The 12,745-nt window shown below is 31.0% G+C and overlaps 1 protein-coding gene across 2 annotated transcripts in view; it reads right to left on the reverse strand.

Annotated features, from left to right (window-relative positions):
- Positions 1-256: 256 nt before the first annotated feature.
- Positions 257-12,745, reverse strand: part of LOC118196108 (myosin light chain kinase, smooth muscle-like) — an 88,092-nt gene continuing 75,603 nt past the window's right edge. For both annotated transcript variants that reach the window (XM_085816992.1, XM_085816991.1), the window contains exons 8-10: positions 11,091-11,136; positions 9,013-9,087; positions 257-4,186 (exon numbers count right to left, since the gene is read on the reverse strand). In XM_085816992.1, coding sequence (XP_085673118.1) covers positions 4,136-4,186; positions 9,013-9,087; positions 11,091-11,136 — 172 coding nt within the window. In that variant the 3' untranslated portion in view covers positions 257-4,135. The remainder of the gene's footprint in view (positions 4,187-9,012; positions 9,088-11,090; positions 11,137-12,745) is intronic.

The raw sequence follows: 12,745 nt of genomic DNA on the forward strand, positions 1-12,745 counted from the left end.
AAAATAATCTCAAGTAAAATTCCAGCCTTAAAGGAAAGTTCAGATAAATGTGATAGCTTTTTGTCACTTTCTTGATTATTCTAATCCCCACGAATGTTTTCCAATTCATCGGCGACATTATGAACTGGCGAGAAAGATTTGTCTTGTATAACTTTACATCTTGTAAGTTTTATTCTATTCATAAATAGTAAAAAAGAAGCATTTTATAAGAGAAAAGAAATTTTATGCTTAAAAATAAAACTCTATATGGCCAACATTTATATTTTTACACGCGGTACATGCTGTTTAGTTAAATATAAAACGCGCAAATCCACGTATGCGTACTTAGCATCTATTTTATCTTAGTGTATTCGGTTTACTAATTTTACATGCTTACATCTATATCAAATACTAATATATGCAACATAATACATTTACAACATTTAATGTTTGACTCAGAGTGGGATAGAAAGGTATAAAATATCATTAATAATTATCATAAATTTTCAAACTATCATTAACGAAACCTTTGTTCATGATGATTACTTATGAAAAACTATTCCGCTTTCCTTTTAAGAATAATGGGTACAACTGTACGCAACGCAATATTTCAACATGGTTGAACACTATAAAAATTAGAGAAAAGCAAATTTCATTGATTCATATGCCAAAAAATTATTCAAAATAATAATTCCTAAATTCAACATAAACTGCAGATAAACACATATCAAAGTACTTCTTGCCACCCTCATGACTGATGCCATAAACAGTTTTTGGAATCAAAAATATGATCTTGGAGAGTACTTCATCTACTATCATTACTATATCTACGGATATACTGGATGATAAATAAAGTCTTATAGCTCTTGAATAATATATAAAGAAATTAAATGACAATACATTAATTACATACAGCTTAATATTACACATGACATAAAACATATTTGTTAATTTATTTTCCTAATCGAAAGTTTCTTGAAAGCTTTGTGCTGTCTTTTCACTTTTATTGATACTACTAGATGGCGCCACATCATATAGCTTTTGGATATGAATGTATTTTTTGATTGCTAGCAAAGACATCACAGTTTAACTCTGCACGCAGTTAATATAAGAGCTGTTCGACAGTTAAATATATGTAGAAAGAAAGAATAACCTATATTTCAATTAACAGAAAATATTATTAACAACTGAATTCCCAAGCAATTAAATCTGGATATTAAAATCATTTGACTATACAAAAACCAGTACTTAAAACCAGGGTCGGTTTAAGGGCACTGCAATACCCATATTCACGCCCTCAAAACTTGAGAAGTGAAGAAGTTGCTACTATACTCCGTTAATGGAGAGTTGACAGTGCTTGTTATCACTATGCGATATTTTATCTATTACAGTTAAATAACAAACATATGAACTGCACGTTCTTTCAACGGTGTGATGGGTTGAATTTATCTTAACTCACTGACGCAACTATTTTGATAGACAATGACCGGTATCTGGGGAGATTTCACAGAACTGATCTGTTGGAAATTTCACCCACCGAAGCATATTAAATATGGAGGTTCTTAATGCATTTGGACAGACTTCAGAATGTTCTGATAGAAAAATATTCATCACTAGTAAATCGTCAAAGTGCTATTTCATCATGACAACTAAAATAATCATCTCTTCATTTTATAATGTAATACTCCATTATAATAGAACGTTAAAACAAAAACAAGATTTTGAATACAAAAATTGTATTGTAATGAAGTAACGCAACACATGTCATGATCCCAGCTTCAAAGTTTTATGCAATACAAATGTTAATATTATAAGCTTCCATTATCAGATATACCACTTGTTTGAAATCGATAATGATTTAAAGACACAAATTTACACAGGGAAAGGAAAACTCTCGATCCTACACTTTTCTTTTGAATTTGCGGTTTTAGTACACAATTTATAAATTAATAAAATTTGAATCTACGCAATTTAAGAAAACTGTCTTTAATAACTTAAGACAAAAGCTGTAAGTACATCTGTAATAACACATGATTATTACACATATTTTTGACTAAAATACCAAAACGGGTATAACAATATAAATAATCAACGAAAAAAAGATTTGTTTAACTATTAATACAAGGAATATATATTTTTACAATTTATTTAAAAAAAAAGGCTGCATCACTATTTTACAACAATTAATTTTCTTATATTTATAAATTATTTACAAAAATGAGTATCTTAAGAAAATGAAAACTTAATATTACATGTTGTATCTTGCTTCAAATGAAAATGAAATTACTTTTAACAAATACTATGAAATTATGGAAACCGTCAAATTACTATATCAAACATAATAACATTCCTTCAAATTTTGTGCAAATATAAAATCTACAATGTTCAAATACTGGACAACGGTAATAAAATAAGCATGGATTTTCTTTCTTCCAAATCTGCTTGAAAATAAATACATTTCATGTTAAGATAAAACTACGATAAGAATCAATATATCTATTTCAACAGATTTTATTGAAAACTGCGCTTCGTAAGTCGAAAGGAACAGAAGGTCACAGAGCTTGAATATTTTTTAATGTAAAGAAATACATTTTTCAAAATGCAAGTTTGCAATACAGAGAAATGTAAATTTTCATTAATATTCGAGAGTATATTTATATTTTTATTATATGTTTGCTTGCAACATTCTTACTTAAAAATCTAAAATGTAATATAAATAGTTAATTTATTTTACATAATATAATATAAAATGTATAAAAATAACAGAAATTAAGCTCTTAATAATTTTTAAAATATTTAATTTTGTAAGAGGGATATTAGCTTCAAGCAAATTTCTTTAGATTACTTGTGCACTAATGTATCTGTAGCTATAAATCGTCCCCTTACGTCAAAAAAGTTCAAAACCTCTAAACAAATGAATTAATCATTCTGGACAATTGGCAGCTGCCCACAATTTTTTATATTTATTATAAAAATAGTTTATTATAGAAACAGCAGAAAAAAAATAAAGTGTTATGATTATATGTATGATATGATTTAGGCATTATCCACATCATAAACAAAATCCAATTAAGTTTCAGAGACGTGCGGAACATTAACATTTTATAATAAATAATTTAAGACACTATGTAATAACTTATCACATTTGTTAATGTTGAGACATATATAGTTAAATGTCCACATATAAACAGGTCTGTTTTCAAGAAAAAATAAAAATCTTTATAATGAATAGTTTAAAAATAATGATTCAAACAACAGCATTGTACACTACTTACAACAAAAAAGGGAAAATATACTTTTTTTTCTACTTTGAAAATGTAAATTGTAAAAATCTCGCATATAATATGCATGTGCATATAATATAAAAATGATACCTCAAAATTATTTGTTCATAAATATGAACACAGTAGCATTTAATATGGAATAGTCAGTATAAAATTTCGAATTAACATTTTTTGCTTTTCTAATGTAGCTGAGATTTTAACAGTTATCCCAATTTAAGATAAGTACCCTTCCAGCCAATCATAAAAAATCTTTAATATTTTAATCATTCATATATGAATGAATGTGGTCAAAAATGATAATGTTATCTGCATAAACAGACAGCATTTATTACAATATCAGAGGGAAAATATATTTATAAAGAGGAAAATAATTAAACTTCCTTTGAGTTTTGAGATGGAACTTTAATTTTCAATAATTTTTTTCTTTCTCTGGGAACTACACAGCCTTGCAAGAAATGCATTCTTAAATGGTAAAAAAACTTTTTCAAAACTAATGTTTCAAGATATTTTACTACCGAACAATAAACGGAAAAATCTGCATAGTTACCACTGACGGATAGGAATATTTTTAAAAATAATTAAAATAGAGGAAGAGAAAATTTATTCATAAGATATTTATGAAATATTTCGGTAGTTTCTATTAAAAGCTATTTGACAACAAGATTAAAAAATGTGATTCTTATTCGTAAGATGTAATATGCATTTTCTTGCAAGTGAAACAAAATAGCAAGTGTGTTCATTATATGCGAGTTTTACAAAATTGCATTTTATTACTTGCATATTATTAAGGAAGTCAAAAATGGATTACACATAAACTGAAAAATTAAAAAAAATACATAAATTTAACATTGAGCGATAAACAGAGACTGGTGTCATATCGTCGCACCCATTGCCTTCAAAGCGAGAAGAGCATTGACTGCTTTCTAAAAAATAAATAATTAAATAAAAATAAAATCTATACTTTTTAAAATTGTAATGGAAATTATTTTAATTACATCCCTGTAAATATACGACAAAATACATTATAAAAATTTATACAAATGTACTTCCAAATATATTTGTATATAAAAACTATGCAAATATATTTCCACAAAAAATCAAAATTAAACAAAAGTAACTAATTATTAAAAAAAGAAACACGTAAATAACAAGTAATTAAGAATATTGATTTAACCACAAGATTAAGTTACCAGTGTTACTTCCTGTTACTTTCAAAAGAAAAGTGCTTTTTTAAAAATATAATAAAAACTCTGTTCATGAATTCAGTTCGTTCATGAAAGCCATTTTTCAACAAAAATGTTAGAAAACCGAAACAATTTTGCCCATAACTAATAACATAAAATGGATTAATTCATTCTTAGAGTACAGATGATTGTTTATTTAAACTTCACATCTGTATTTGTGCACACGTTGATAACCCAAAACCAATGGAAATCAATAAATATAAACAAAAATGATTAAAAACATCTGAAAGGTTTCAGATTTTACCGGTCGCCTAAAAGAGTTTGTTAAGGTTTTTTACGCTCTCGCTGACTTCACAGTCTACAAGTCTCTGTTAACACTCATATTTTGCTAAGTTTTGTTTTAGCTTTATCATTAGGCATCATTTTCTTCGCACTTACAACATATACAATTCAACAGCAAAATTATAAAAATTTTCGAAGCAGCATAGCAGTATACGTTTAGAATTCCCGATGCAAAGTTAAGCTTTGGTTTTACATTTCTATGTCTTTTTTAGTCTTTTTTTCAGTTCGTCATATCAATGTTCAGTTTTCTTACTAAACTGGCATTAAAACACATTTTTTGGTCTTTTTATTATTAAAGTTTTATGTGTTTATGTTATTCATTAAATAAGGTAAACGCACAAATAATAAGGTTGTTGTCGTTTATGCTCCATAACATTCGATTCAACAATAAAATCACAAAATATTCAAAAGCAGTATATCTTTAGAATTTCGGATAAATAATTTCCCACGGAGATTTTTTTTTTTCCGTACAGTGTTGCAATTGTTCGCTTAGAAATTCTTGAGTTTTTAAATAAAAATTCGTTAAGATTTTACAAGTTATGAAATAGTTAATAAAAAACAATTAGAAATTTAAAATTCGGGCTTTTAAGTGCCCATATTTCAGTGGATGAGTATGTTATTCAAAATTTGATGCCTCTGGGTACAGTCGTTTTTTCACAATGCGAGAAACATGCGTGCATTCATACAAATTCCTCACTATTTATTTATTTTTTTTCAAATACAGTACACGGTGGTAATATTCGGCGCCAATAATTTGAAACATTATACCCAGTTTTTAGTGATTCAATGCAAAATGCCTTTTCGACACTAATATCCCATTCGGGACAAAAGTCCCTTTTGGGCTAAAAAAAGTATTAAACATATAAAACAGATGAAATCTTTGTTTTATTTTATTGTATCTTTACAAAGTAGAGCGAATGATGTAAGTGGAGAATGATGTAGAAGACGTTATTCATTGGATGATTGGTTATCCTTTCATAAAAACACCGAATAGTAACTCAGTGTCTTTAGATTAAACATCAGTGACTTTAGGTGGTTTTCCCAGTTTTGCCATTTTTATATATCATAAACTTTAGGTGGTATTATTCTCATTGGAAATGCTTATTTTGCAGCTTACAGTGCTTTGTCATAAATGAAAACGTGGATCAAATTTCGCGGATTAAAGAATTAGGATGATTTTTCTTTCTTAATGTTCACCTGATCACAGTTGTCTATTGTTTCTGCCTTTGAAGTTGTAATTCTTTCTCGTTAAGCTCATTTCTTTGGCCCACTAGTAACTTTTCCATTTCTTTATTGTTAACTTCCTAGAGAAAGGCGTTGCTTAGAGACACAATATCATAAGTAAAAGATGCCCTAAGTATTAAAGCGTTAAAAATATCTGCTACAACTCAATCTATGCATTATTTCCTCCAGGCGGAATTCATGATCCTGTTAAGTCCTTTACTGCCAGACTTTGTCAGTGAGAATTAAGCAATGGAAAATATTAAAATGATGCTTCTAGAAAATCCCAGAGTACTAATTATGTGATATATGTTACCTCAAAACACTTTTGAAAATCTTATATTGCCACTTAAGAGTTTGCACCTCGAAATACCTTTGATTAGAGGTCTTTTATATTCAAACAATTTGCTGAACTGCCCATGAAAAAACGACGTTCATGATTCGAGGTTCCACTGTATTAAAATAGGATATACAGTAAATTATTAATAATTTAAGAAATCCATTAATGAAACGGGAGGCATTAACACTGCATTTATATTATTTATTTATTGTTGACTGTTGATAGAGGAAGGTGCAACGTCTATTTACTTACAGGTTAGTCGGTTTTGCCCCATGTTTACCACTACCGAGTGAAAGAGCAACCGGTAGGGAATAAAGTGGCTGTAGTAGATGATCAAAGGGCATTGTATATTTGAAACTGTACTTCCATAGTTCATCTAGCAACAGGTAGCCATAACGCTGCAGTTTACATATTTACACTTAACGGTACTATATATAAAAAGTCCATTAGCAGAATATACGCTTAGGAAGTACAGTCATGTCGCCAGATTGATGGTATAGTAGTTAGGAAACCTACCACGGCACCGAAGGGCGCGGATTCGAATTCCAGGTAAGACATGGATGTTTGTAAATGTATAGTGTCGGTGCAGCATGGTGGCAGTCTAAATACCCGGCGAGCCGAAAGTTCTCTCGTGTGGGTTGGTGAGAGACCCGAGGATCCTCCCCCCCCCGGGGTCTTCTCTCTCGAAATTGGGAGTGGAAAATGGAAGTCCAACTGCTATTTCGAAGTACGCTCTGGCAACCATTGTTCCATGTATTATGGACAAGACAACAACAAGTACAGTCGTACTATAAAATAAATAAGTAAAATGTTGTGTCCCGAGTTGTTTTTATTACGCAGTGCAAAACAGTTCTTCGTGCTAGAAGAGCATATCTATTAACCTTACAAACTTTCTGTATCATGTGATGTAGCTTAATTGTGGTTTGTTGTTTGGAAACTTTATAGTCTTTCTGTTATCTGCTGCAAGTTTGTTAATTAGTGATCTGGCGTATCTTTCTCACCACATATACTACGGTCAGTGTTTGAAAGCCAAATTTGTAGAAATATGTCGGGAGGTTCCATGTTCGCTGATGAAGTGTGTTAATTGTGGGATGAAGGTCTTTTCGTGTATATTTACTTCTGATGTATGATAATGTGTGCATCTTCCTTTTTGTAAGATGAAAATGGTCTTCCTGCCACATGGTGTAAGTTTTGCTGAGTTGATGCTTGAGATACAAACGTAGTAGTGGAATGTCTAGCAACATATACTGAGCAAAACTGCAACACGCGGAACCGCCTTTTAGAAATTTTTTTTAATTTAAAAAGAGTCAGACATGATCAAAGTTATCAGTCTTTTAATTAGCCCGCTTTTCTCAATTACATTACAGTGCGATATATTATAAATCTATCCGAGCAATATACACAGCTAACAGGATTAAAAAAAAGATGGATAATCAACCTGAACAATGTTAAATGGCCAGCTATACCCATATAAGAATATTTTGACACATAACACAACGTACCAATATTCAGTGATGTTCAAGTGAAAGTAATCATACTCGTCGTATAGGGTTTAATGTAGAGTACAACTAATGAGAGTAATAATTATTTGATTCAATAATCAAGTCCTAGCTACTCCTGCTGCCACTTTATCGGTCATCAAAAATGCGTAGATAACTGCCATCACTCGATAAACGATTCAAATCATTTTTGGAATTAAGCTTTCATATGTGTAATTCATTTTGTTTCTTTTACCATTGTCACTTCTGCCTGGACTGGTGCCATTTCCAAATAACCTGGCACGCTGAACGATTAATGCTAAGTCCTCATTAGAGAAGAATTCCGCTTTTCCTTCATTTCTGACAATAGATGAATAAGCGTATGGTGCCGATGTGGCAAAACGAATGTCTAACAGAAATACGTAGAATTACTCATAGTTCAACAACAAAATATCGTTGTCTGTGCAACCATCAGCTACGCTATCCTATGGTATATAGTGACGGAAGTTTGCAGTTGCTTGATGTACTCTTTGACAGATGAAGAAAATATATATTGCACTCTTCACTTTCAATTTAAGCAACACTGTTTTTGTACATTCCCATTCGTAAGACCATTTCACAATAATATTTACGAGGTAACATCATATGACAATGGTCTGCCAGATTCTTAAATTTGTCGTGATGTGAAAATGTCTGGGATATCGATAGATATGATCAACACATTAATCCACGGCAAATTTATTTCAATGCGGCTAGCCGATATGAAGAAAACTACTCACTATTGCATTCGTATTCTTCAGCACAGCAGTGATTAATGAAATGCATCGTTTGCAAAAGTCAAGCCATTTTTGGACTAGTTTGGCGATACAAGGCTTTTTTTAAGAAATAAATTTCTTCCTTTAGTTTGTACATTCTGTGTGATATTACCTAAGTATTCCTATCCATAATTTCAAGATAATCGCATTATATTCCTTTTAGTTTTGAAGTTTCAGTTTTATTTCGTTTACATATTTCTTATCTCTGACGAAAACAAAATTTCAGACGAAAACAAAATTTGAAAGTGTTAACGGTGCCTGAATTTATAATTTGATACATCTTTATTAAAATAAATTTGTGAAATCTTTCAAAAATAAATTATACTAGCATACAATAAAACATGAAAGAAATGTCGATTGATATATTACCTGCCAGCGTCTCCTGATAACAAAACGTTTTAACTTCGTCTTGTCCAGTTTTGTATCCTTTTTCGGTTCCCCTTTCTGTGATGAATCAAAAAAGGTTTATGAAATATTAAAAAATTTAACATTTTAAAATTATTTAAATACTTGATTTTAGCACAAACACAATGTACTCATAATGAAATATCACGTAAAGAAAATATTATGTAAAGTAATCATTAAAATATTGAGCTACATGATAAACTTTGAACATTCTCGTAAATACTAAAGTTTCATAAAATGAATTTTTTCGTATTGTGTATTTTTCATACACTAATCTTCAAAACTAGTTTCCCACTCATTTTTCGTGCAACTGTATGGGACGAAAGTATACCTGTGTAAAATAAAATTACAAACCTACAGCGCATCATATGGATCTTCCTGACTTTTTATGTCTTCTTATTAGTATTAGTAGTAGTATTGATTCTATACAGCTAAGTGAGTAGGAGAAGCAAAAAGCGCCTGTTAATATTCACAGAAAACTCTGCGCAACTGTTCAAGGAAAGCTGGTGTAATTCTCAGTTTCCGACATCTAACAGAAAACCTGTTACAATATGGTACATGATATTAAAATAAAAAGCATAACTAAGTTTTAAATTAATAAGTAAAACGAATTAGATAAAATCTAACCATTTTTAGGAATATCACGGTAGTCAAAAACTGACATCATTTCATAAAGGCAATCAAATTACATATACAAAAGCAATATTTCATTAAAAATACTCTTAACCTAGTTCATTTAAAACTAAACTCGGCATAACAGCCTTAACGAGCCAATGCCTGCAGTGCCCCGAAATCTGCTTTTTTGACCGTGGGCCCCGGAGTGCGTGAGCATATGCCCTGAACAAAAGAGGTCAGCTTGTCTCAGAACCCCCAGTGTTTAGCCCCCAAGTGAACTTGGTACTCATTTTATTGACACAACGGATGGAAACCAAGGGATGAAAGGCTGAGTCGACCTCGCCCAGCCCGGGGATCGAACCCCGGACCTGTGGTGCTGCTGCGCGATGCGCTAGCCACTGCGCCACCGGGCCTCAAATATCGCCGGGAATCGAACCACGGACCTCTGGAATACTGGCTTAGCAAGTAGAACCACTACACTACGAAGGCACAGTTCATTTAATGGCTAATAATAATGCTTTAATCCTAACTTAAATAGGATTTTAACATATTTTAGGTCTACAGTTCTAAAAAGATGTGCAACGTAGTGCATATCAAGTAAATGTCTAATTTTAAATTGAATTTCAGTTGTAATAACATTATTATCCTCTACTAGAAAGCCTTACGAGTGCCAACAACGAGAATCCACATCGTCTATCGTTCTAACTGTGATTATGACCTTTCCACCAAAGATCTGTTTGTGTTGCCAGTCAAACATACCCTTTTCTCAAACGTAATAAATTTTATTGAAGAGTATTTGAAATTTCAAGTTCAAGGTACTATTGTACCAAGATGAGTTATAAAGTTTATTGCTTCTGTTAACGAATATAAATGATTGTTTAAACAAGATGATGCCACCTGTCACACATCCAATGAAATTAAGCAGCTGTTGCGCGGTAATTTTAGTAATCTTATCATTTGAAAAGAATTATGGTTTCCGCGATCACCCGATCTGTTGCCTGTAGACGTTTATTCTGTGGAAGTTACTTAAAATAATGATTTATAGAGATAATTTACATTACTGAACAAAGCTGCTACTTGAAGCATATGCTTTAAAGATATAGTTTGAAGATGCAATCGTTCGTCGAAAAGTAATAAACATTACTAATAAGTACTATGTATCTTGTAGTTTAAGCATTAAACCAACAACTTTTATTTGTTTACTAACATGCGTGACTTTTCGATCAACCAATAGTAATACACCATATCTATAACTTAGCTATGAAATGTTTAAAATATAGGAACGGCATGAATTAATAAGACTACAAAGCATTCCGGATAGAGAATTGTACTTAAATTACCTAAATCTGACTTTAAAAATGAAAACGCTTAGCAAATATTTGTATTTGAAAAATGCATCAGAAAATATATATAAAAATAATCCTTACCCTAAGCCATGGATGTTTTAAGCTCTCTATCGCCGTCATTCGTTTTCTGAAAGAAAAAAACATAATTCATTTAAATAACAAGAAAAAATATTAAGGATGTATAAAATTATAGAATTACTGCATAAAGAACGTTGTCAAATTTTCGTACAGTGCTAAAATAGCATCCCCTTTAATGTAGTTCTTCATATTAAGCAGAAATATTAACTGCAGTCATATGAAAGAACTATTCTTTGGTTAATCTCTAATTTATTAAAAGCTAAAATAACTGAAATATATATGTTGTCATATTTCAGCGAAATGGAAACTATTCGTGTTTGATACACATAACTTTTTTTTTTTTTTTTTTTTTGAAAGACAGGAAACTTTTTTCGTTACTCAAGGTTACATGATGATCATCTGAAAAAGAATCTGAATCTGTATAATGCTTCAAGATTTTTTTAAGTTTTCATTTAACTTAATTTCTCTAATTGCTGGTTTGTCTGTTTGGGCCAAATTTTAAAATTAATTTTTTACACCATTCCACCGACCTAATTTTCTTCAAACATTTCTCAGAAACATATTTTAGATGACAGTACAGTATTCTACTAGAGATTCTCCTTAACTTTGATGTAAATATTTTACGTCCTTCTGATGTTTTTCAGGTGTTAGTTGTTTAAACTTTAGGCATATGAACGTGATTGTGAAGTTAGTACATACAAGGAGTATATATTTACCCTAAATTAAAGATTAGGGTTATTAGATTATGACACAGCATTCGAAAACACTAAGAGAAGGGAAACTTTCAGGAAGAACATTTAAGAAAATTACCTCGTATCCAAAAGCGAAAAACCACGAAAATTCTCAAGCAGTTAGTCCGTTATTCAGGATTTGAGCCCGAATCGAATTACCACCGTTTCTACTTCTCAGCTTTTTAATCACACAGGTGCCGGTGGGCTATCCAAATTAAATGTCATAAAACTGGCGGAATGTCTTGATTACAGGAAAAAAAGAAATTGTATACATATCATAGTAATCTATTTTACTACTTATATAAAAAAACAGCGTTTCATTTGCAGTGTCTAAGGCACGTGATATTCAAATGAGGTAGAAAGAACAGAGCATTTAAAGGAAGGTCTTAGAGTGTAGAAATCAGAAAGTGTTCTCCCGTGAAGACCGCGTTGCTACTTTCATTCTCTAGCTAGTATCCCACGACGTTGAGTAATTTACGATTCTCGCCATTTTTGGCTTATTATGCCGATCTTAGGTCACAGCCAGATTGCGCGTTATTCTGTTTGTGCAACCGTTAGACTAACTTATTGGACTTGGCTTCTGTAAGCACGAGTGGTGCTGTCTGTTAAATTTTATCTTTATCTTATTTTATTCATTTATCTTAGTCAAATCAAAGGGTTCCTTTACAAATTTTCCCTCTCTCTGTGGTGCTTAAAATATATAACGATAATTCATTTCACCCTTAAAAGTTCTCGTACGTTTGATGTTATCAAAGAACACGAGACTCTACAATGTTAATTACTATAATTGTGTGAACTTTACTGTATTTTACTTTTTCTGCGATATTTAAAATAGTGCTTAAGCTTACTGCTCGATAAACTTAAACGTGGTGCACCTTTCACCGTGAAATTTGGTTTTTACATCACTGGACAAGTAAAAAAATAAAC

Source organism: Stegodyphus dumicola, chromosome 5, assembly GCF_044657685.1.
Source record: "Stegodyphus dumicola isolate Sdum_Otavi_A_Nest chromosome 5, ASM4465768v1".
NCBI lineage: Eukaryota > Metazoa > Arthropoda > Arachnida > Araneae > Eresidae > Stegodyphus > Stegodyphus dumicola.